Source organism: Carcharhinus amblyrhynchos, chromosome 34 (assembly GCF_965287045.1).
Source record: "Carcharhinus amblyrhynchos chromosome 34, sCarAmb.v2.hapA, whole genome shotgun sequence".
Classification (NCBI taxonomy): domain Eukaryota; kingdom Metazoa; phylum Chordata; class Chondrichthyes; order Carcharhiniformes; family Carcharhinidae; genus Carcharhinus; species Carcharhinus amblyrhynchos.
Window position 1 is genome coordinate 10,483,083 of NC_137357.1, and position 26,051 is coordinate 10,509,133.

The 26,051-nt window shown below is 50.2% G+C and overlaps 1 protein-coding gene across 3 annotated transcripts in view; it reads left to right on the forward strand.

The window, feature by feature from the left end:
• Positions 1-26,051, forward strand: part of LOC145361334 (fibroblast growth factor receptor 1-like) — a 196,801-nt gene that overhangs the window by 145,410 nt on the left and 25,340 nt on the right. For 2 of the 3 annotated variants that reach the window (XM_080216995.1, XM_080216994.1), the window contains exons 6-8: positions 4,232-4,355; positions 13,911-14,101; positions 19,317-19,461. In XM_080216995.1, the coding sequence (XP_080073121.1) occupies positions 4,232-4,355; positions 13,911-14,101; positions 19,317-19,461 (460 nt within the window). Of the gene's footprint in view, positions 1-4,231; positions 4,356-13,910; positions 14,102-16,850; positions 17,002-19,316; positions 19,462-26,051 lie in introns of all 3 variants that reach the window. The other variant, XM_080216996.1, reaches the window with a different exon arrangement.

Consider the following 26,051-nt stretch of genomic DNA (forward strand, 5'->3'; position numbering starts at 1 on the left):
ATTCTCTGCCCGTTGACGTGGTGGAGGCTGCCTCACTAAATATTTTTAAGACGCGGGTTGCAAGCAGGGTGCATGAGTCGCAAAAACCCAGCCTGCAGGTGCAGCAGGTGGTCAGGAAGGCGAATGGGATGCTGGCCTTCATAGCAAGGGGGATTGAATATAAAAGTAGGGAGGTCTTGCTGCAGCTGTATAGGGCATTGGTGAGGCCGCAGCTGGAGTACTGTGTGCAGTTTTGGGCGCCGTACTTACGCAAGGATATTTTGGCCTTGGAGGGAGTGCAGAGGAGGTTTACTAGGCTGATACCGGAGTTGAGGGGGTTGAGCTATGAGGAGAGGCTGAATAAACTAGGCTTGTACTCGTTAGAGTTTAGAAGAATGAGGGGAGATCTCATTGAGACGTATAAGATGATGAATGGGATGGATAGGATAGAGGTGGAGAGACTCTTCCCGCTCAGAAAGGACAGTAGGACTCGGGGGCACAGCCTCAAGATAAAGGGGGGTGCGGTTTAGAACGGAGTTGAGGAGGAACTTCTTCACTCAAAGGGTGGTGAATCTCTGGAATTCTCTGCCCGTTGAGGTGGTGGAGGCTGCCTCGCTAAATATTTTTAAGAACCGGGTTGATGGGTTTCTGATAAGCGAGGGGATTAAGGGTTATGGGGAAAGGGTGGGAAAGTGGAACTGAGCCACAACAGATCAGCCATGATCTTATTGAATGGCGGGGCAGGCTCGAAGGGCTAGATGGCCTACTCCTGCTCCTATTTCTTATGTTCTTATAAGGCCAGGGAGCGGGTTCAGACTGGATGGGCCACAAAGCCACCAACTGCATCGTAAAGATTCTCGGAAATGATTTTGGGGAAATTTGATGCTGGGAAATGCAGGGAAAGAAGTCAGAAATCTGTGCTTCTGGTGATGGAAATGATCCTGGAGACTGCCTATAGTAGCGTGGCACAGTGGTTAACACTGCTGCTTCACAGCTCCAGGGACCTGGGTTCGATTCCCAGCTCGGGTCACTGTCTGTGTGGAGTTTGCACATTCTCCTCGTGTCTGCGTGGGTTTCCTCCGGGTACTCCGGTTTCCTCCCACAGTCCAAAGATGTGCGAGTTCGGTCGATTGGCTATGTTAAAAAATTGCCCCTTAAGAGCCATGAGACACGTAGGGGAAAGGGATGAGCGGGTGAATATGTCAGGATGTGGGGGTAGGGCCTGAGTGGGATTGTGGTCAGTGCGGACTCAATGGGCCGAATGGCCTCTTCCTGCACTGCAGGGTTTCTGTGGCCTTTTGGGGTGAATTTTCGGGGTAGTGATGTGACCTGATTGACCAATTGGGCCAAATCCTTGGGCTGAGTGCGAGCTTCCTCAGTCATAGTCGGTGGCACATTTCTTTTACTCGCTTTCTAGTTAATCCACAAAACACTTTGTTTAGTTACTGAACTTGACGATCACCAGTTCTTCGTGGTATCACACAGCTGGTTGAGGTTTTGGTGTGTTTAGAGGTTGCTCCCTTGACCTGTGTGAAGGAGCATTGGCTCCATACCAACTGAACATGATGCGGAACGGGTGCTGAGCCGGCAGGGAGCAGCTGCCCCCTGGAGTGTCATTGTCTCTGCTTTCTCCTTGGACGTGGCTCAATGGAAGTCAGCAGTTTGAGCTGGTTCACACAGGGATGTGTACCAGTCTAGACCAGCTGGGCCGAATGGCCTGTTGCAGTGCTCAACATAATGAGTAACATGCTGGAAGAGACCTTTGCTCTTTAGAGGACATTTTCAATGCTGAACTGACCTTTTGAGTCAAATCTGCCTCATTTTGAGGACCAGTCAGTGACCCACTGCCCCGCTCTCTCAACATCTCCTGAAGCTTCAAGAGTGCTGCCACTTTGACCTGAGGAGATTGAATGGAACAGACAGCTTTCTCCACCTGAACAAGTCTACAGGCTGAAGGGATTCCTCCCCAGTCTCTCCATCAAATAGCTTCACCAATGTGGTTGACTCTCAACTGCCCTCCAAGACTAACTCGAGATGGGCAATAAATGGTGGCTGGCCAGCGATGCCCATGTTCCACGAATCAATGAAAATCTTCTTGAAGAGGAACAATGATGTGAGCTTGCTTCAACTCTGCTTCTCACTAGCTGTCTTCAGTTAAAACCTGAGCCCATCTACACAGCTGATTGTTTCCACAGGCTGGGGGAGATGAAAGGCCTCACGTCTGTCAGCCATGTTAAGATGGCTACCACTGGGAGGGCCCGATGTTCGTGTTTCCAAGGTTCACAGTTGCACTTTTGACATCTGCTTGAGCCATTAGATCGTGTTTACATTGAGATGGAGCCTGTCACACAGCAGCTGGAATCCATTATACCATCCCTCACAAACAGGGCAGCCTTACCCGGCAAGGATCTTCTTTCCCGCGTTGGCCTGCCCTTTCATCCTGGTCAAAGGTGACTGAGAGAAAATGCCCTGGCTTCACCTCCAAGCTAACACAACACTGCAGAATGCTGAGCTTGGCTGCAAATTGACCTCGAGGTTTTTTAACCCTTTGAGTGCTGCACGGCAAGAACTGAGATATCACCGCTGTGAATGAGCACACCCTGTTCCTCAGCAGACACAACCAGCAATCAAGAGGCAAGTCTCTGGGTTCCTTCCTCATCCTCCTCCCATGTCTAATCATTTGGGGCAGCGCTGGAGGGGGTGGGACCTGTGTGTTCTTATGGCCTCGCTCTATCTACCCAACCTCTGTGTTTGAGAGAGCTCAGAGCCCTGTGAGAATGGAACTGTCACACCAATCTTGCTTATTCTTTAAGAGTGAGTTTATTTGTTAGTGTCACAAGTAAGGCTTACATTAACACTGCTATGAAGTTACTGTGAAAATCCCCTAGTCGCCACACTCTGGCGTCTGCTCAGGTCCACTGAGGGAGAATTTAGCACCTAATCAGCACATCTTTCAGACGGTGGGAGAAAACCGGAGCACCCGGAGGAAACCCGCGCAGACACGGGGAGAACATGCAAATTCTACACAGACAGTGACCCAAGCCAGGAATCGAAGCCTGGCGCCATGAGGCAGCAGTGCTAACTGTGCCACGTGCTGCCCCGTTCATCAGACAAAGTCTCACTTTGTGAAATTCTCCCTGTGTCTGTTTGTTAAAGATAATGGACTGGGGAGCCACTCAATCATAGGCTTAGGAGGAGGCCATTCAGCCCATTTCCACTGTGGTGGATCTCAACTGCCTCTCCCCATTTTACTCAGTATCCCTTGGTAAAAAGTCCCACATGTGACAAAGCAATGTTGTTAATGAATTGGTTACTTCGCGGAAGTATCTGGTTTGTGCTGTTGAATTTTGATAGACCTCAAAATCAGCTTTTGGAGCTGAGTTTTTTTTTGCTAAAGCAGTTTTCTTTCAGTCAGAGCTTGGATGGTGTTTGAGCTGCAGACTGATGTGGATGAGTCGGATGTCAATAGCTTGCAGCCAAGGTACAATACTTGGTCGCGAGTCCAGAGCAATGGGACACACATCACTGAGAGGGTGAGGTACCTTGGCCAAGAGTTTCCCTGTACCACACATCCACCTTAGTTGGGTAAGGAGAAGGAGCAATGTGGCCAGGTTTCAGAAGTATGTTGGCCATGGCTTGGCATTGAGTGTCCACCACACAGGTCAGCTGTGGCTCAGTGAGAAGGACCAAGTCCTGGGTTCAGGTCTCTCAGTGAGGCTCAAGTACAAAAACCAAGGCTGATTCTCCAGTGCAGTACAGAAGGAATGAGTCAATGAAGTCAGGAACTAAATTGGGATTAGGTCACTGAAGTCGGGAACTAAGTCGGGAATGGGCCGGTGGAGTCGGGAACTAAGTTGGGAAATTCTTTTGTTGGAGATGCACTCTTTCAGATGAGATACCGATGCGAGGCCCCATCTGGCCTTTTGGATAGATGTACAGATCCTATGGCACCAATTAGGGCAGGTATTGCGGCTAATATTTACCACTTAATCAACATCAGGAAAACAGATCATCTGTCCATTGTTATCCTACTGTTTTCAGAGATTATCTGATCTTTGATATCTTGCTGTTTTGGGAGCTTGCTGTGCATAAGATAGCTGCCTGTGCTTCCCGCAACAACGAGACTCTCGGAGCAATTCATTGGCTGTAAACAGGATGGAGAAGTCTGTTGATCACTTGAGGTACTTTGTCAATGGAAGTCTCTCCTTTTCTTTCTTTGTTTAAAATTTCTGTTCTCGTTCATTCCCTCCAGATCCGATCACAGCACTGGAGTCTGATCATGGAAGGAGTTGTACCCTCGGACAAGGCCAATTACACCTGTGTGGTGATGAACAAATATGGCAGCATTAATCACACGTACCAGCTGGATGTTGTTGGTAAGAACCATTTCTTTTCACTGGCAAACTCTTATCAATATTGTCTTTGGATGTCCAAATCCAAGGTAACTGGCTTTATCCATCAGAATCTGCCTGTTGTGTTGGGCTCTGCTACCTTTTTGAAGTGTGAGGTCCTATTGATGTATTTTGACTTGAAGGAGATGCATTGTGCCCAAAGCACAACCATGTGTAGCTCTATTAGCTTCTTGCAAGAACAATGATGAGCTCAGGAACATGGTGTGTAGCTTCCCTCCTTTTCCCTCTTACCCTCATGTCTGGGCCACTCCTCATGGAGCTGAGGCTGTTTTCAAGCTGACTGCTGTAACTTGGTGACACAGTGTTTCGCACTGCTGCCTCAGCGCCAGGGACCAGGGTTCAATTCCAGCCTCAGGTCACTGTTTGTGCGGAGTCTGCACATTCTCTCCATGTGAGTTTCCTCTGGGTGCTCCGGTTTCCTCCCACACTCCAAAGATGTGCAGGTTAGATGGATCAGCCATGCTAAATGTGATTTAATTTGATTTATTATTGTCACATGTATCAGTATACAGTGAAAAGTATTGTTTCTTGCACGCTCTTCAGACAAGGCATACCATTCGTAGAGAAGGAAACAAGAGACTGCAGAATGTGGTGTTACAGTCATAGCTAGGGTGCAGAGAAAGATCAACTTAATGCAAAGATAGGTCTCTTCAAAAGTTTGGTGGTAACAGGGAAGAAGCTGTTCTTGAATCAGTTGGTACATGTCCTCATTCTTTTGTATCTTTTCAGGGGGTGGGTTACGGAGATCGGGTGGGGAAGGGTCTGGGTAAGATGCTTTGTTGGAGAGTCAGTGTAGACGCAATGGGCCAAATGATTTCCTATAATTCCTGAACTCCCAGAGTGACCACATTCCCAGCACTTTACTTTCCCTACAAGTGTGGCACCTGTCTTCCTGCTCCTTTCTGAGACACAGCTTGGAGTGGGAATGAGAGTTACTCGTGGCGTGTGCACACACACACACACACACACACACATTGATTCGATGATGAGGCCCTCAGATTTAGAAGTTTAAGCAACTGCCCCTTTTCACCTTCATTACTACTTGGTCAGCTCAATAAGAGACAACAAGACAGAGAGAGACACAACAGGAGACAGATGGAGTTAGAAAGTGAGGAATTGTTGGCCGGGCTGTGAGCTATTGACATGCGTGTAATTGATAAAAGAACCAGAGGGAGGATGAGGGGAAAAACATGTCAGGCTGAGAATTATTAACCTCGAAGGACAGGGAAGCAGATTCCAAAGGAACTTGGCTAAAAAGGACACATTTGAGGGAAAGAGCAGGTGAGTGGACAGATCCTGCAAAGAGCCAGTACAGCTCTGATAGGCTGAATAGCCTCCCGCTGTGATTTCAGTTGGGGATTTGAACAGTTGGGTTTTGATATTTTTTACCCTGCCTGTGGGATAAGTTGCCTCTGCCATCGGGGCGTTGCAGTGGGGGTTTACATATTGAAGGGAGTGTCTGTTCCCCTGTTCATGGAACGGGATTTGGGTTTTGGAGACCTTTTGCTGAAAGTGAGGGGAAGGAAGGGCTTGTAAAACAGGAGTGCGGAATAACGCACCAGCCAAGTGTGCCGGTGACTCAGGGAGTTGAGTCCCATCAGTGAGTGTACACCTATCTGTGCAGCCTCCGAGCTGCACAGAAATATTTCAGGTGGATTTGAAGGCATGGCTTGAAGGGAAGGAACGGGGGTGGGGGGGAGAGTTGAGTATTTGCTCAGTGTGCTGCGATGTAGCTGTGACAGGCTCTTTGTTGAGTGATTGGGCCTGCGTTTACTTGCTTTGACCTTTGTCCTCTCCCCCCACCCTCCTCTCAGTGAACCAGCTGACATGTTTATTTTCACTGTTCCTGATGGGGATCTCACCTTTGCTGCGTCTGAAAGGGAAGCTTTTGTCTCTGTGTTTGGCAGCTCTGCCCTTCAGTGCACCCCTCATCTCCCCGCCCCGCCCCCCCCCCAGCCCCTCATTACTTGGAGTTTACTTCTGCCTTGCTTATCTTGGACAGATCGGAAAGCCCCTTCCTCCCTCCCTCCCTCCCTCCCTCTCCGTTCACCCACAAGCAGCTCACTGGTGATAGCGATCTGGTTTTATTCAGCTGCCTCAGATTGCACTTTGATAGCCAGTCAGAGGAGAGAGGAAGCATCAGATTGCGTGCATTAAATATAGTCAGCTGGAATCTAAACTGGCTGATGGATGGACACTGTCTGCAGACCTGCTTTGTACCTTCTTTCAAACTGATTCTATCAAAGTCAGGGACTGCAGAGAGTAGGTTTTACACCAGAGCGGAGTTATTTAGCTCAATGAGCAGTATCCTTCTCTCCGTCTCTCTCCCTCTCTGTCTCCCTCCCCGCGCCCCTCCCACACCCCTGACTCTCTATGATCCATTGGAACTTATTTCCCTCCCCCACCACCTATCCCAGTTTCCCTTTCCAATACTGCAGCTGACTTGGGAAGCCTCCGACACCCTCCGCCCGGGGAGGCGATGGCCTCGTGGTATTATCGCTCGACTATTCTTCCATAAAGTCAGCTCATGTTCTGGTGAACCCGGGTTCGAATCCCACCACAGCAGATGGTGGAATTTGAATTCAGTTTAAAAATAATCTGGAGTTAAGCATTGACTGGTGACCAGGAAATCATTGTCGATTGTCACAAAAACCCATCCGGTTCATGTCATGTCCTTAAAGGAAAGAAGTCCACCGTCCTTAACCAGTCTGACCAACATGTGAATCCAGAACCACAGCAATATGGTTGACTCTAAACTGCCTCCAAGGGGCAGCTAGGGGTCACAATCTAAGGGGATTAATTCTCTCACTTCTGGTTTTGTCTGTACCTCAACACTTTCACCCCTGAGTCGGAGGGTTGTGGGCAGCAGCTACATGGTCAAGGGCTATGGTGGAGTGCGGAGTTGAGATTGAGCAGCCATGATCACATTGAACAGCAGAGCAGGTTTGAAGGGCCAAATGGTCAACTCCTGCTATCTTCGATGTCTCACTCGAGAGACCTGACCCCAAAAGTTGGCACTCCAGCCCAGAGGTGAAGGAGCACAGTAGTTAGGCACCATCCATCTGAACGAGACATTTAACTGAGGCTCCGCCTGCTTCTCTGAACAGAACAGGCTGCGTGCCCATGTTTTGAGACAGAGAGATCTCCCCAGTTTCTGAACCAACATGTCTCTCAGTTGCAATCCTGTGCTGATATCAGGAAAGATGTGGCCTCAGTGCAGGTCTGCCTTTCTCTCTCTCTTCCTCTCACTCACAAGTGAAACATTGAGAGTGCTGACTCGCTGGGTACTGAGAAAGGAATGATCTTGCATCTCTCTTGTCTCGGATAGCTCCGGCTCCATTAGTGTACAACTGCCCAGCCTTGGCCTGACGATGGATGGACTGATTGACATTAACTTCCTTCCTAATAAAGCACACAGAAAGAGCAGCTATAAATCCTCGCTCTCTTGTGCGTTTATTGTATCTGCAGACTTCCATTACTTGCCCTGTTTTAATTGCACCCTACTTAGCACTAACTGCTGGGGTGCATGAGGTGTCAGAGGGGCAGGCAGTAAATTAGGCCTGTTTGTGACTGCTGTCACTTTAACACTGGGACGTAAAGGTTTATGTGCTCAACACTGCAGCTGCCTGGTGACTTTAGGTTCACAGTGAAGGAAGCGTAGGTGGCAATTAGTAGGAGTTGAGAAGTGAATCTTGGCCAGGAATGAAAGCAGGTTAAAGTCCAACAGGTTTATTTGGTGTCATGGGCTTTCAGAGACTCACCTGATGAAGGGGCAACGCTCTGAAAGCTCCTGATTCCAAATAAACCTGTTGGACTTTAACCTGGTGTTGTGAGACTTCTTATTGTGCCCACTTCAGGCATCTCCACGCTAGGGATGAAAGCAGCGGATGTTCCAGGAATAGGCCCCGTGGCCCTTGAAGCCTACTCCTGTTGCTGCTCTTTGATCCAAGCGGGCAATTGGGACTAGCTTAGTGGTTAAAAACTGGGTGGCATGGACAAGTTGGGCCAAAGGGCCTGTTTCCATGCTGTAAACCTCTGTGACTCTATGGTAAAAGTTGTGGGTTTGGTACTGGAATGATAGTCCAGCCCCCTTGGTGCTCTACTGAGCTCAGTGGAGTTAGGACAGTGAAGTAACTCCATGCCCCACTCCTGACTTGTGAGGAACCTGCACAAAGGTTGTGCTGTGATCTGCAGAGGGGAGGAAGGTTTGTCTGGGCATTGTCGTGTAAGGTCTCCACCTGGGTGAGAGGCCAGAAAGATGTTGGTATCGCTTGGAACTGATCATCTACCCGCCGCCGCCGCCCCCCTGCCCCCATTGAGCAAGGGATTTCTAAACAACACTGAATAGATGAGGCAGCAGCTGGGAGGTCATACACAGCCCGTTCCTCTTCCTCTTGGTTTTTGGTTTGGTTATAGGTGATACTGGCTGGAGAATAATGGGCACTGGAAGACATGTGTGCCAGTCTTGAGAGTAGTGCTGCCAAGATTGGTCAACACTGCAGGAAGACCACGTCAACAATGGCTGGATGGCAGCAAAGCCCTGACATCAGCAGGCAATAGAACAGTGGATAACATCAACCACTTCCCCCACCCAGGAAGCAATACCTCCAGAGAGGGTCATAGGGAGATAGATGGCCCCACACACAGTCATAAGAACTCGGAGCAGGAGTTGGCCATCCAGCCCCTCGAGCCTGCTCCGCCATTCAGTAAGATCATGGCAGTGTGCACGGGGCTGGGGAATTCAGTTTCAAGTTCAGTTGTGTTTCATAGAATCACAGAATCGTGCAGTGCAAAGGGAGACCTTTCAGCTCATTGAATCTGTACCGGCCACAATCCCACACAGGCCATATCCCCATAACCCCACGCATTTACCCTGCTAATCCCCCTGACACTTGGGCAATTTAGCACGGCCAATCAATCTAACCTGCACAAAGTTGGAATGTGGGAGGAAACCAGAGCACCTGGAGGAAACCCATTCAGACATGGGGAGAACATGCAGACTCCGCACAGGCAGTGACTTGAACCCAGGTCTCTGGCACTGTGAGGCAACAGTGCTAACCACTGTGCCCCCCCCCAGTTTGTTTGGGTGGGGAGATAGCAATGAAAACTGTTCAGTGTGGCTCCGGGCCAGAGTACATGCCCTCGCTCAGTGCGCAGACACATCATCACATACACAGTCTCAATAATCAGTGTTTCGTTGTGTCTCAACACCCAGAGCTGCCGTTTGCTTCCATCTGAGTGTCCGTACCTCGTGTGTTTAGGCGGCACAGTGGTTAGCACTGCTGCCTCACAGCACCAGGGAGCCAGGTTTGATTCCCGGTTTGGGTGGGTGACTGTGTGGAGTCTGCACGTTCTCCCTGTGTCTGAGTGGGTTTCCTCCAGGTGCTCCGGTTTCCCCTCTCAGTCCGAAAGACATGCGGGTTAGGTGCATTGGACATGCTAAGTTCTCCCTCAGTGTAACCCGAACAGGTGCCGGAGTGTGGCAATGTGGGGATTTTCACAGTAACTTCATTGCAGTGTGAATGTAAGCCTACTTATGGGAGAAAATGAAGCAATTTGTGAGCTGCTTTGTTTCTCCCCGATCCTGTATAAGGTCAGGGGTCTGGCACGCTGGACAGGTTTAACTGCTTCTTAGCTTTTGGCTGAGCACTTCTTGCCCACCTGCAGCTTGAGAAGTTGAAAGGCCCTGAAGACACGGGCTGTAATATTACCGGCGGGCCAGGTTGTGGGGGGGTGGGGGCCTCCCTGAGGGATTCGGAAATGTGTGGAATGTGGAAAGGACATTTGATAGCAGCTGGAGTTTGTGGCACAGCAGGTAAGAAAGAGCAAGCGCTCGGGAAGCTCAACGAGAAAGAGGATATCATGTGGACCCCTACTTTTCTGCTGCTTTTTCGTTTGCGAGTGTGGGCAGATTTGTTTTGGATTTGTTGTAAATTTGTGTCAGAGAAGGCTGCAATGGCCTACTCAGCCCACTGCTCAGCGTCCTATCTGCTTTGTGTGTCTGTATCTCTGTGTCTGTGTGTGTGTGTGTGTGTATTGGGCCCCTATAGCTGCAGGAACAGGAAGCTGTTGCTGTCTAATCGGAAAGAGAGGAAAAGGCATATGAGGCACTTGGGAAAGTTGGTGAGAGTAATTGAAGGCTGCTGTGTGATCAGCGAGTCCCGGGAACCCACAGCTCTGTAATCATTCCAGCTGGACACTGGCCCAGAGCGGAGCTTGTGGAAGTAGCTCTCACATGATTGTGTGGAACTGGGAAATGGCAGCAATGAGCTGGGAATCGTTCCAAAGCAACCTGCTTCTGTGAGTCCAGCTCCAGGGGCAGGGGTGGCAGAGACAACCCATTCCATTCCCACCTGATAACTCGCACTTACACCCTTTCCAGGGGAAGGGGGCACTGAGAGGCAGTGTGCCTTTCTCCGTACTCGCTGGCTGTATGTCTAACTGCACTTGTATCCATCAGTCAGTCAGCCCGTCTCTCTCTCTCCCTCTTTCTTTCTGCCTCCCTGCCTCACTCTCACTCTCGCTCTCCCCCTCCCTGCCTCCCTCGCTCGCTCTCCCCCTCCCTGCCTCCCTCGCTCGCTCTCCCCCTCCCTGCCTCCCTCGCTCGCTCTCCCCCTCCCTGCCTCCCTCGCTCGCTCTCCCCCTCCCTGCCTCCCTCGCTCGCTCTCCCCCTCCCTGCCTCCCTCGCTCGCTCTCCCCCTCTCGCGCTCGCTCTCCCCCTCTCGCGCTCGCTCTCCCCCTCTCGCGCTCGCTCTCCCCCTCTCGCGCTCGCTCTCCCCCTCTCGCGCTCGCTCTCCCCCTCTCGCGCTCGCTCTCCCCCTCTCGCGCTCGCTCTCCCCCTCTCGCGCTCGCTCTCCCCCTCTCGCGCTCGCTCTCCCCCTCTCGCGCTCGCTCTCCCCCTCTCGCGCTCGCTCTCCCCCTCTCGCGCTCGCTCTCCCCCTCTCGCGCTCGCTCTCCCCCTCTCGCGCTCGCTCTCCCCCTCTCGCGCTCGCTCTCCCCCTCTCGCGCTCGCTCTCCCCCTCTCGCGCTCGCTCTCCCCCTCTCGCGCTCGCTCTCCCCCTCTCGCGCTCGCTCTCCCCCTCTCGCGCTCGCTCTCCCCCTCTCGCGCTCGCTCTCCCCCTCTCGCGCTCGCTCTCCCCCTCTCGCGCTCGCTCTCCCCCTCTCGCGCTCGCTCTCCCCCTCTCGCGCTCGCTCTCCCCCTCTCGCGCTCGCTCTCCCCCTCTCGCGCTCGCTCTCCCCCTCTCGCGCTCGCTCTCCCCTCTCGCGCTCGCTCTCCCCCTCTCGCGCTCGCTCTCCCCCTCTCGCGCTCGCTCTCCCCCTCTCGCGCTCGCTCTCCCCCTCTCGCGCTCGCTCTCCCCCTCTCGCGCTCGCTCTCCCCCTCTCGCGCTCGCTCTCCCCCTCTCGCGCTCGCTCTCCCCCTCTCGCGCTCGCTCTCCCCTCTCGCGCTCGCTCTCCCCCTCTCGCGCTCGCTCTCCCCCTCTCGCGCTCGCTCTCCCCCTCTCGCGCTCGCTCTCCCCCTCTCGCGCTCGCTCTCCCCCTCTCGCGCTCGCTCTCCCCCTCTCGCGCTCGCTCTCCCCCTCTCGCGCTCGCTCTCCCCCTCTCGCGCTCGCTCTCCCCCTCTCGCGCTCGCTCTCCCCCTCTCGCGCTCGCTCTCCCCCTCTCGCGCTCGCTCTCCCCCTCTCGCGCTCGCTCTCCCCCTCTCGCGCTCGCTCTCCCCCTCTCGCGCTCGCTCTCCCCCTCTCGCGCTCGCTCTCCCCCTCTCGCGCTCGCTCTCCCCCTCTCGCGCTCGCTCTCGCGCTCCTCCTCCCTGCCCCTCTCGCTCGCTCTCGCTCTCGCTCTCCTCCTCCCTGCCCCCCTCGCTCGCTCTCGCTCTCGCTCTCCTCCTCCCTGCCCGCCTTGCTGTCACTCTCTTGAGCTCGCTGTTTCGTGTCCAGCCTTGCTTTAACAGCTCAGTATGGGCTAGTACTCGGATTAGTGAAGGAGCTTGGGGCAAGGGAGTTGCTAACGAATGAGCTGCCCCTGTCTATCTGCTCACCTGATGAAGGGGCAGCACTCCAAAAGCTTGTGTTGCCACATAAACCTGTTGGCCTTGAACCTGGTGTTGTGAGATTTGTTACTGTGCTCATCAAGAAAGGCCTTGCATTGTCACAGCGTCACCCTGGGAATTTCCAAAGCGTCCGACAGCCACTGAAGTTGTATTGTCATTATTGTACATGGGAACAAGGCAGCCAGTTTGTGCACAGTAAGCTCCCACAGACAGCAGCATAACAATGGGCAGACCATGTGTTTTAGTAATGGACTGTGGGTATAGCGACACCACTGAGTGCAGCTCACTACGTCCTTCTCAAGGGTGATGGGAAATGGGTAATAACTTGTAATGCCCATAAATGAATAAATAAAAGGATGAAGGGTAAAGATTGGTCAGGATCGCAGAGAATGCTTCACTTGTGTTTCCCAGAGAGCAGTGTGATGGGATCTGTGAGGGTAAATGGAGTCATAGAGGTTTACAGCATGGAAACAGGCCCTTCGGCCCAAATTGCCCACCCTTTTTTTTAAACTTTCAGCTAATCCCAATTGCTTGCATTTGGCCCATATCCCTCGATACCCATCTTATCCATATAACTGTCTAAATGCTTTTTAAAAGACAAAATTGTACCCACCTCTACTACCACCTCTGGCAGCTTGTTCCAGACACTCACCATCCCTTATGTGAAAAAATTGCCCCTCCGAACTCTTTTGTATCTCTCCCCTCTCACTTTCAATCTATGCTCTCAAGTTTTAGACTCCCCGATCTTTGGGGAAAGATATTGACTATCTAGCTGCTCTCTGCCCCTATTATTTTATATCCTCTGTAAGATCACCCCCAGCCTCCTAGATGCCAGAGAAAAATGTCCCAGTCTATCCAGCCCTACTTGTCAAGTCTGAGTTGAAAGGCAGTGCCACTGACAACGAGGTGCTCCCTCGGTACCGTGCTGGGAGTGTTGGCCGAGATTATGCAGCTCAAGCTTCAGGAGTGCGGTTGAAATGTACTGACCCAAACTTTCTGAAGCTCAGCTCTCACTATTGGTTGAGGGCAGCGAGCAGGATGTTGGCCTGGGAGGAAAGTTGACCTGGCCAGCGTGGGTAGATTAGGAGGACATTGCCCATTCTTGAATGGCTTCATCTTCAGTCATCGATTGTCCCAGCCATCCACCCAAACTACATCAGGAGGTCAACGTAGCTCCTCGGTGTTAGCTAGTACTGGCTGTTTCTTAGCCTCAGAATCCTAGTGACCAGCACTCTGGCCTGAAATTGTTGGAATAATTTGTAGATTTGTGAATAACTGAGGTTGCAAAGGGAGTTGACGGCAGCATGGTCTGAATGGGTACAAAGCCGAGGACCCAGATTTGAATCCAGCCTCGGATTACTCTCTGCATGGAGACTGCACATTCTCCCCGTCTCTGCGTGGGTTTCCTCCAGGTGCTCCAAAGAGATGTGGATTGACCACGCTAATCTGCTTGACGCTTTTGTCTCTCTCAGAACGGTCACCTCACCGGCCAATCCTGCAGGCTGGCCTGCCTGCCAACAAGAGCGTGACTGTGGGCAGCGACGTGCAGTTTGTCTGCAAGGTCTACAGTGACCCGCAGCCCCACATCCAGTGGCTGAAGCACGCGGAGGTGAACGGGAGCAGTTTGGGACCTGATGGATCACCCTACGTTAACATCCTGAAAGTAAGTTTTCTCTGGGTGAATGGAGATTCTTGGCTTGTCAGTGTACTCGGAGGAAACCAGCCATGTGAAGGTTCCTCTTTCACACCATCAGGCCACTGTATCACTCTGTAAAACATTGCTCCTTACATCAATACCTCTGTCAGGGGCAACTGCTGAGTATGGGAAACTGTTCGTACCCTTAAGCTTTGTAAATTGATATTGTGCTTGGCTGCGCCACCCCCTCTCTCACCCCCACCCCTTCCCTCCCCACTCCATCAATATCTGGAGGAAGAGAAATAGCCACAGTTCCGTGATGGCGAAGATGACAGCTGGAGGGATGTGTGATATGGTTGGAAGCTATCTGACCAGAAATGGGTAGCAACCAAAGTGACAAAGCTTCCCCAAAGACTCCAGAGCTTCCCCAAAGACTCCAGCGTCGAATGAAAGGCCAAATAGTCCTTTGTTTCAATTGGAAGTACTGGGGGAAAGAAACACAGAAGAGGTTGGAAAACCTCAGCAAGTCTGGCAGCATCTGTGGAGGGAAAGAAAATAATAGTTTGGAGACCTTATGACTCCTTCAGAGCTGAATAGGAAATACAAGTTTTTCTCCACCTGAGTTCCGGTTGTTTGGCAGAGAAATTGGTCACGTTCTCGAAGACAATCGGTCGATGACAATCCGCCAGTGCTGAAGGCACAGTGAAACAGCTTTGGCTGCACTGCGTTCCCCCATTCTTGCTTCGGGTATTGAGGTTTGAGAGTACCTGCTGACCAATTTCTAACTGCAATGATTTGCACAGCCTTCCCCCAGCAGTGGAGAGAAACAAAACCCTCCATTTGGCTGAAGGTAGCTTTTGGGATCCTTGCCCGCTTTGTGCAGCCTCCCCACCCCCGACCCGTGGGTTGTGGTATGACCAAAGGTGGTTTTCTCTGCCCGTTGAGGTGGTGGATGCTGCCTCGCTCAATATTTTTAAGACGTTTTTGATAAGCGAGGGGATTAAGGGTTATGGGGAGAGGGCGGGAAAGTGGAACTGAGCCACGACAGATCAGCCATGATCTTATTGAATGGCGGGGCAGGCTCGAAGGGCTAGATGGCCTACTCCTGCTCCTACTTCTTATGTTCTTATGGTGGTACATTGACGGTGATGTTGTGTTGAAAGTGAGGGGATGTCACCTCAGGGACAAATCCACCTTCTGGACATGTTGCTCCTTCTGAACGAAGGGGCTGTGACTGGAATCCAATGCCTGTTTACACCCGCAGTGTATTTCAGTCCTTCCCTGATGACTCTCTCACTGCTTGCTCATTGACATTTTGCCCAGCCCTGTTTGGATTGACTGTTATCCCAATTCCTTTGGTTTCCCTTTCCACGTTCAGCCTTCCGCCCAAGAAAGGAACATATCCGTGGCCCAGCCAAACCGGACCACAGGCTCCATACTGACCAAGTCTGTGCCTGGTGCCGTGAGGTCTGTAGAGGCATTTCAGATGCCTCGCACCTTTCTCCTGAGCGTTGGAGAAGTGGCCTTTGCTTCCTTCTTTTGTTCTGAGTGTTCAGGGTGACACTATCAAGCTGCCCCAGCATACTGTTGTCTCAGAGGTCCAGAGCCAGAGACTGCCATTTGCAATCAGAAACATTTATCAATCCCAAAATTGAATGAGGAAAACTGGATCAGAAACTCTTAACAGACGAGCAGCACAATGGTTGGCACTGCTGTCGCACAGCACTAGGGACATGGGTTCGATTCCCTGCTTGGGTCACTTTCCATGTGGAGTTTGCACATTCTCCCCATGTCTGTGTGTTTTTCCTCTGGACGCTCCAGTTTCCTCCCACAGTCCAAAGATGTGCAGGTTAGGTGGATTGGCCATGCTAAATTAACCCTAGTGTCAGGAGGATTAGCAGGGTAAATGTTTGGGGTTATGGGAATAGGGCCTGGGTGGGGTTGTTGTCAGTGCAGATTCGATGGGCTGAACGGCCTTCTGCACTGTAGGGGTTCTACAAAGTTCTCTCCCCCAGCGAGAAACTGTGTCAGAAACTAACAGGTAAAGTTGCCCCTGTCCCAGTGGTGAAATGGATCAGAAACTCAAACAGCTAAAGTACCCCCCCCCCCCATCACCTGTTCCCAGTGGGGAACTGGGTCAGAAACTCTAACAGATAAGGTTCCCCCCTCCCCGCCCCCCCCACCCCCTCAGCGATGAAGCAATGTGCAAAAGTGGCCTTTTCTTTGTGTGCTAGTTTTAATAGTTGTGATGATGATGTACTGATGCGCTTTGTCCACTGAGGAGACACAAAGGGTGGAGCCGTCCTCTTCCCAATTCTCAATGCCAAAACTCACCAAAAGGAGTGGTGTTCGCCAAAAGGAGTGGTGTTCACCAAAAGGAGTGTGCTCCCGGATGTTTGCCTTTTGTTACCCGCAGTCAGGTCGTGTGGGTTTAAGTTGAGAGTGCAGTCCTCTGCTGCCCTCGTGTCTTCAACCCTCTTCTTCCTGACTTGGCACTGGTCAACTGCTGAGAGCTGGAGGCCTCTGAGCTTTCCCCCATTGTCACTGGGTCCTGTCACTGTTGAGCGATTGCTGACTGGTAACATTTGATCGAAGGTGGTCTCTGGCTCAGGCTGACGCTGGCAAGGCCAGCCGGCACTTATCAGCCCTCCCTAGTGGACGGTGATTTCCCCCCACCCTCTGGTGACTGTTCAGTGGAGAAAGAGCGGCGGTTGTGTTACATTGAGTTCTCTTGATTACAGATCTCCCAATGTTCTCTGTTATTGGTTTGTTCTAGCATTCGGGGATTAATAGCTCAGATGCGGAAGTGCTGACTCTGTCCAATGTGACTGAAGGTGACAGCGGAGAGTATATTTGTAAAGTTTCCAATTATATTGGTGAGGCCAATCAGTCTGCGTGGCTCACAGTGCGCAGTCCAAAGTTGGAAGGTAAAACCCAAAGCCAGAAAACAAGTCAGAAAAAAGGGCTGGGAACGTTTAGCTGGTGACGACTGAGTGGGTAAAAAGATTGCGTTCCCATCATAGTGGTGGTGAAGGTTTCGTTCTCTCCCCTTTTTCTGCTGTTTATGTGCAAATCCAAAGATGAACATGGAAAAATGGCCACAATGTGAAGGAACGCTCCCTCTGTGCCGCCCTACTGCTCTTTCTATCTTTGTCATTTTCTGTATGTTATTCCTTTTGTTCTGTGAAACCTCCATGTGCTGGTTGACAACAATCGCCCGCTAGGTTGGGATTGTCCTTGAATACCTTCTCATGCAGGGAATCCATGATGTTTGCAGCATTGCTCTCTCGGAGCTGTCCAAAGCCGCTTTTGTCTTTTTAGCATATCTTCACACATGCCCACACTGTTTTATCCCCTTTGGGGACTTGTGGCAGAAGCCTATTGAACCACATTATGCACGCTCCTTCCCTGACCAACAAGTCCTGGTTTCTTACAGAGGTGGGGGCATGACCCCACTCTTCGACAAGGCCTCCTTCTGAAGCTTTTGGTTCATGGGACTTGGGTGTCACTGGCTAGGCCAGAGTTTATTGCCCATCCCCAACTGCCCTCCATCTCAGAGAGCAGTTAAGAGAATTGCTGTGGCTCTGGATATACAAACCGTGCCACCCCGTTCTTGTAACTTATTTTTATTTATTTGTGGGATGTGGGCTTTGCTGGCTGGCCAGCATTTATTGCCCATCCCTTGAGAAGGTGGTGGTAAGCTGCCTTCGAGACAACTGAATGGCTTGCTAGGCCATTTCAGAGGGCAGTTGCGAGTCAACCACATGGCTGTGGCTCTGGAGTCACATGTAGGCCAGACCAGGCAAGGAAGGCAGATTTCCCTCCCAAAAGGGCATTAGTGAACTAGATGGGTTTTTCCGACAATCAACAATGGTTACGTGGTCATCAGTAGACTTGTAATTCCAGGTTTTTATTGAATTAGAATTCTTCCATCTGCTATGGTGGGATTTGAACCCAGGCCCCCAGAGCATTACCCTGAATTTCTGGATTACAAGTCCAGTGACAGTATCACTGCGCCACTGCCTCTGTTGGTAAGGCAATAGAAGAGCAGCCAACGGAACAAGCCTGTCCCGATCCCGTGTTCTGCCTGTAAAGCTCGCCTTCCCCTGCATTTCACGGAAGAATCCGGAGCTTGAGGTCTTGAGGAAACATTAAACTATAGTCTAATCTGACAGTGATTCCACCTTTGACCCAGTGATAACATCACCATGGTGTCGAAGGATAACATGTCACTGATCCTTTTTCTGCTGTGAAATTGCTTGTTCGGATTTCTTTGCCCATTTATCAGCTTGTAGTTTGAAGCTAAACCCTTGAGTAGACAGTTTTCCCAAGCACCGCTGTGCCATCGTCCAAAGTGCTGCTTCTGTTTTTTTCCAGAGTTTCCAGGATGTCATTAATGAGACAGAGCAAGTGTAAGTGGCCAAACTGCAACGCAAACACTGTGTTTGAGTTCAGCAGTTAGGACCACCCAAGATTTACCCCACACATCCAACATGAAGGAGTCACTGTGTCAAGAAAACATTGACAAGGATGAGAGGTGTTTGCCTTGAACGATTTTGAAATTCTTCAGTGGTTTTCACAGAGCAGACACTGAAAAGGTCACTTCTCCTGCTGAACAGTCAAAAGCTTCGGGATGGGGGGGTGGTTCATAGCTTCAGAGTAGCGTGTCAGCTGGTGAGGACTGAGATAAGGAACAATTGCTCCAGTAAGAGGGCTCTGAATCATTGGGAATCCTCTATCCCAGAGGGGGAACCAAGGCCCATTCCCAGGAAGGATTGCGAGTTTCAGGAATTAGTTTTCAAATTGAAGAGTTCACCTGCCCATTCAAAGTTTCCATTTTCCCAAGGTCCTACTCAATCCCCTGTCGTATCTCGTCCTCCTGTCTGTGTTTTCAGTAAGTGCGCCTCATGTTGCGGTCACTTACCTTGTCCCTCCGTCTCGCTTTGCAGTCCTGGCTTGTTCCGAACATTGGTGGATCCATTTTCTCCATGTGCCCCATTGCTCGCATGTGGAGATGGGTGTGATAAAACAAAATGGTGGCGGGTTTAACACATAACCAAAGACCTCTTTTGCTTCCTAGGATGAGTCTGGACTCTGGCAGTCCTGGAAGGTGGGCCAGGTGTTGCCTTAACACTCGCTGGGTGTTGGGCGAATGGCACTAATAAGATGGTTTCTCCAGCTGAATCTCTCCACAGTTTCTCAAGTCATCTGCTTGTCCGTTTGCTTTCGTTTTCTCTTCCAGACAGCCGGTGTTAACACTACGGACAAAGAAATGGAAGCTCTATATTTACGCAATGTTACTTTTGAGGATGCTGGGGAGTATACATGCCTGGCGGGTAATTCTATTGGGATTTCCCATCACTCTGCATGGTTGACGGTTCTTCCAGGTACATTCTGCTGTTTTCTTCACCATTAACCCCTTGAACAAAGTCCCATGGAACGCACTGCTTCTAAAGAGGGAGCCAATTGTGCAAGCAAAAACATTTCAACTCATTTTACCACCCAGTCTGCAAGCACAGGCCAACCGCGTGTGTGTGTATTACAGAAAAAGACTTGAACCCAGTGTGTGTTCCTGTTTATGCTGGAGAACAGAAGTCTCCTGTGTTGAAAAGTGCATTTCCTCTCCCCTGTCAAAAAACTGGCAGAAGTTTCCCAATCATAACTTGGGTTCCTAACTGTTTGTGACCACACTTTATAAATAACCACTCAACTCAAGTGCAAACTGCCCGTGGTGCGTAGGTGACTACCTCAGCAGTAAATGTGTTTGGGAGCCATTTCTACCTCATATAACCCTACCCTATGTTAAACACCAGAGCAAGAGAGTCTTCAGAACGACGAGGATTGCTTTGCCCCACTGTTGAGGTTGTGGAGTGATTGTGTATCTCTGAGGGTCAGACTATAGAATGGAGAGGAGGAAAGAGTTAAAGACTAAGTCAAGTGAAGACACCTTCACGAGATGTGCGTGTTAGGTGGATTGGCCGTGCTAAATTATCCTGCAGTGTCAGGGGAACTAGCTAGGAGAAATGATTTGGGGGTTACGGGGATGGGGCCTGGGTGCAAGTGTGGCCAGTACAGGCTCAATGGGCCGAATGGTCTCCTTCTGCACTGTAGGATTTTTTAATTCCAGTGTTGGAGGAAAATGTAGATGAGTGTCCATTGGCTGATGGACGCTCCAGGTGCCATCAAGTACTGGTGTTGAGCAAGTGAAGTCATTCTTCCCCACAAAAGGCCAAAGGGCCTGTTCTGCACTGTAATGTTCTATGTTCTAAAACATGGTGAAAACATCTTGGAGCCTCTGACGTATGTGAATCGATGTCTCGGCCACTTCCCTTTGGGTTCCTTGCATCATTTAAAGTCCAAGCCCACAGAGGCAAAGCATGAGAGTGAAACAGGGATGGAAATCTGAGCTGAGCTTCTCACAGGGCAGCTGTTGGGTTGTTGAATGGCCGTTAGAAGCTCTGAGCCAGGGGGCAAACTTCCACTGAGTTCGAACGACAGCTGGACAAAGCTGAGAACAGTTCAGGATCTACCAAAATGCATCACTCGCGTTTGTCCGGATTAAATTCTATCTGCCATTTCTCTGCCCAATTTTCCAGCCTATCTGTGTCCTGCTGACAATCTTCTTCACTATCCGCAACTCCGCCAATTTTGGTATCATCCACAAACTTTCTAATCAGACCAGCTAGGTTTTCTTCCAAGTCATGTGTGTATACATATAAAGGGGCAGAGGTCCCAGCACTGACCCCTGCAGAACACCACTAGTTACAGATCTCCATTCAGAAAAACACTCTTCCACCGCAACCCTCTGTCTATTATGGCCGAGCCAGTTCTGAATCTACCTAGCTCCCTCGCCCCTGATCGCGTGAGATGTAATCTTTTGTACCAGTCTGCCATGAGGGACCTTGCCAAAGGCGTTGCTCAAGTCTACGTAGACAACATCCACAGCACTTCCCTCGTCAATCATTTTTGTCACCTCCACAAAAAGCTCAAAAGGGCAAAAGTGACTGGTGGGATTTTACGGCAATCCAGGAAGTTTCTTAGTTGCCATTACAGAGACAAGCTTTTTCCACATTGATTCATTTAATTCATTCCCCAGAACCCATTTTTCCATGGGTAACCATCTTGCTAGCATTGCCTTATGACGGTTGAAAGAAAGGTGGCAAAATACACAAAATAAAGACAAAGTGTTGGAAATACTCAGCAGGTCTGGCAGCATCTGTAGAGTTGACATTTTAGTTCAAGAATCGTTTGTCTACCTGAAACTTGAATTCTGTTCCTTGCCACGGATGCTGCTGACATGCTGGGTGCTTCCAGGTTTTAAAGTTTATTTATTTGTCACACATAAGGCTTACATTAACGCTGCAATGAAGTTAGTGTGAAATTCCCCCAGTTGTCACAGTCCAGTGCGTATTCGGATCAATGCACCCTAACCAGCACGTCTTTCAGAATATGGGAGGAAACCCCCACAGGCACGGGGAGAACATGCAGACTCCGCGTAGACAGTGACCTAAGCCAGGAATCGAATCTGGGTCCCTGTGCTAACCACTGTGCCACCCAATTCCAACCTCTGCCGTGTGTTACTTTTTGAAGTTCATATGGAAAGGTTCCTTTTATGAATTGACTTGCACGGTGGGTGGCACAGTAGCACAGTGGGTTAGCACTGCTGCTTCACAGCTCCAGGGACCTGGGTTCGATTCCTGGCTTGGGTCACTGTCTGTGTGGCGTTTGTACATTGTCCTTGTGTCTGTTTGGGTTTCCTCTGGGTGCTCCGGTTTCCTCCCACAGCCCAAAGATGTGCAGGTTAGGGTGATTGGCCATGTTAAAATTGTCCCTTAGTGTCCTGAGATGCGTAGGTTAGAGGGGTTCGTGGGCAAATATATAAGGATATGGGGTAGGGCCTGGGTGGGATTATGGTCAGTGCAGACTCGATGGGCCGAAGGGCCTCTTTCTGCACTGTAGGGTTCTATGATTCTCAGATTTTGGGAGAGAGAATATTCGAGATTGAACTGCTGAAGACTCTGTGTCCCCAGCAACAGCAAAACCTAATATTGAGACAGCCCCTTCAATACAATAAAGAATTCCCAAGGCACTTCACAGAGCATTAGAAAACAAAACTGCAAAAAATAAATCTTTAAGTCTGCATCAACTCCTGTGTGAAAGACTCATCGCTGAGTGTAAATGAAAGGGGTGCCTGTCGTCTTGCCTGCAGACCCTGTGGTGCACATGAGCAGCTCCTGGCTTCGAGAAGCAGTGTACAAGCTCCAAGGCAAGCTTATAGAGACCAGAGCAGAATGGCTTTCACCTGAGGCTTTCCTGCACTGATGATAATCAGAGAAATGTCTCAACACCCTCAGTTCTTCAATGCCTGAGGACTAAATTTTCCAGTTCAGTGAAGGAGCTTGCCTTGAAGTGTTTGGGCTTTGTTTGGTGTTTAAAAAAAACCCTCAAAATGCGTTTTTTTGTTGTGAGTGTTGGTTGTCTTTTATTTTTTTGCACGTTCTCTGTATCAACTGACCATGCTTCCTGCAAAGCATGCTCAAGCTGCAGCATGCTGACTTGATGCCACCTCCAGCCCTGTGGAAGTGTCCATCAAACCAACGTTGGCAAGGGCTGATAATTGGCAGCAGATGAAAGTTACCCATGCAGGGTTAAGCATGGGGGGCAAACTTTCTCAATTATCAGTACTCTTCATCAGACTTGCCGAACGTCAACCTTTCACTTGGAAATTTCAAGTCCATTCTTTTCCTCAGGGTGTGTTCTCAATGTGATCTGTTGGGGGGTGGGTGACAGGAGGGGTGGAGGGGGGACAGGGGGTGGGGGTTGTGTGCTGGGAATTGGCACTGTATTATGTGTGTGTGTGTGTGTGTTTTTTGCACTGGCTTGTCTTGCATATTCAGTCCCGTTTTTCTCCGACCAATAATTAAAATGTAGAACTGAAATTTGCCACTTCAAGGGTGAACTGCTAAAGCGATTAACAGGGTCGGACTCCCCGCGTTCAGGTACAGTGTCCCGTTTGTTCTCACGGCTGAAAGTAATATTGTTTATTTCAGAACAGAAATGCTGTTTGTGCCTCAGCCCTTCTCAGGCTGGTGTGCAGCCAGTAACAGAGAGTGGGCAGTGGTGATGTGGCCCCAGCTTGCTGTCCTGGGGAATGCATGCAAGACATTGGTTGTGCTTCTTTTCTGAGTTGAAGCTACTTGCAGCCAGAGTTGGTGTTGACTTCTGTTAGATTCTCAGCCTCCACTCTGCCGTGTCTCAGCATCATCAACCCCAAGCTCCAAGAACCCACTGGATCAAAAACATTCAGGCTCATCAGGAATGAAAGAAAATGTAAAGGAAGATATCCAGATGTGAGGTGTTAAACTTTGGAGATTGTTCACCCCATCTCCCTTGGAGAACCTCACTGTCTGTCTCTTCATTCATTTCTCATTTCATCATTGCTCTCTCCCAGTTCATCAGGTGTCTCTCTCTATCTCTTTCTCACTCTGTCTATCCTCTCTTCCTCTCTCTGTTTACCATGCCTGTCTCTGTGTCTCACTCTGCCTCTCTCTCTCTCTCTCTCTCTCTCTATCCTGTCTTTCTTTTCTCTGTCTATCCTCTCCCTCTCTTGATTAATCCTCCTGCCCCCTCCCCCCTCCCTGTCTATCCTCTCTCTCCTGCTCTCCCTCTCTCTGTCTATCATGTCCCCCCCGCCTCTCTCCCCCTGTTCGCTCTCTTTCTCTTTCTGATTATCCTCTCTTTATTTCCCTCTCTCTGTCAATCCTGTCTCTTTCTCGATTGTACATCTCATGATCATGCCTCCCCCTTCCCCCTAACTCCCTCCCCTCCCTCCCCCGTCTCGAACTCCCTCCCCTCCCTCCCCTCCCCCCCCCCGCAAACTCCCTCCCCCTGTCTCGAACTCCCTCCCCTCCTCCCCCTAACTCCCTCCCCTGTCCATTCATTAGCATGTAGTTAATACTTGGGGGATTGGTTAATACTGCTGTAGAGTGCAAAAGGAGGCTATTCAGCCAATCGAGCCCTTTGCTTGAATTCTTTAACTAGTCCCATGACCATTAGGTATCCAACCCTTTTCAGTTGCTTCTCTAATTCCCTTTGGAAATGCATGGTAGAATCTGCCTCCGCTTCATTCCAGATCCAAATCACAAACCTTTTTCCCCCATGTTGATGATTCTTTACCAATCCTCTCCAAGCCGCTCACCATCCTGATTTGTTCGTTCTGTCACTGTTGCTGGGTCAAAATTCTGGAACTCCCTCCCTAACAACACTCTACACCACAGAGACTGCAGTGATTCAAGAAGGCAGCTCACTACCACCTTCTCAAGGGCAACTAGGGATGGGCAATAAAAAAAATCACTTTAAATCTGTGCTTTTTGACCCTTTCATCAATCTGTCTGCTTTATCTAAACCGCTGATGATTCAGAAAAGGCCTATCAGGTCTCCTCTCAATCTTTTGTTTTCCCGGGAGGAGAACCACAGCTTCTCCAATCTATCCACACAGCTGAAATTCCTCTTTCCTGGAACCATTCTCTTCCACCTTCTCGCCACCCTGTCTCACTCATTCACATTTTTCTTCATGTGCGATGCTGAGACATTGAGGGCAGGACTCCGGTTGAGTTGGGAAGCAGCAGAGAGAATGTTTTGATGCAGTTTAACACAGCCCGCTCACTTCAGAGCCCACGAGGATGAGCTTTCTCACTTGGCGCTGTCGGGGTGGGTATCTGCGTCAAGCTGTCTTTTCAGCTTTGGGGACCTTGGGATGGTGTGTGTTTTGGGTGAGGATGATTTTGATGGATTGGCTGAGGATTTATACTGAGATTGCTTCAGGGCAGACTGAAGGCCCAGACCTGCCTGACACACGGACTGAGTTACATGTTGGTTCAGAAATCCTCTGAAGAATCCTCCGTTCTGTTCGTGATGGCATTTTTCCATCTCTTCTGGTTGTGGGCAGTGGAGTGGAAGCTGAGAGGCCTTGTTCCCTTCTCATTCTGAACTGAGTAATTAACATAAACCAGCAAGAACCTCAATTAGTTTCCAACCTGGAACTTAGTCCCAGGCGATCCATTCGCGAATAGAGGAGGCCCAGTTATTTACAAAGCTTTATTTCCAATTGCTTCATGGGGCATGAATGCTCCTCTGGGTCTCATTATGAAACCCGAGCTTTATGCTGGCCTCCTCTGTGCCTGTTGTTTTGAGCGGTCAGGGCAGGACCTGAATGTGGGATGGGGGACAAGACAGGAACTCCAGGATGAAGGCTACAGAGGTGATGAGAAAAGATGTCGACTTGGAACGTGTTACTTTTCACTGGTGGGTGGAATAAAGAAAGTTATGGGGTCCCTGCTATCAGGTAATTCTCAGACTGAAATGAGCAGGGAGAGGAATTGGGAACACAAGTATCACATTGACCAACATAGCTCAGTGTTAGAGACTGAAGGAATGATTTCCCACTGGATATTGGATAGACGGATCAGAGTCCTGGAGGAATTCATTCGTTCAGGGTAAATAGAGATGTTATTTTCTGGTGGAGCAGTTTGGGAATTGGTTAAGATCAGGTGATCAACAGTGGATGATGGGAAGGGTGATGACAGAATAATCAGCAATGGCGTGGTTTTGCTGGGGAGGTGGGCTGGTTTTCTCATCCTGTGTACGTGAGGCCCTCTCTATTGTTGTGGAAACGATTCGGGTCCCGGTCAAGATCTGACCAGTACCCGATAGCTGGAAAGTCAGGAATGAAGGAAAGAATATTCGAAATGTCGACTTGTCTCGACGATCTATATGAATGGCATCAAAAATCACTGATCGAGCAGTCTGTTGTTGGGTGCGAGTCCATACTTAATGGTCCAACAGTGTGCAGGTTAGGTGGATTGGCCATGCTAAATTGACCCTAGCCTTGGGGATTAGAAGGGTAAATACAAGGGGTTATGGGAGCAGGGTCTAGGTGGGATTGTTGCTGGTACAGGCTCGATGGGTGGGATTGTTG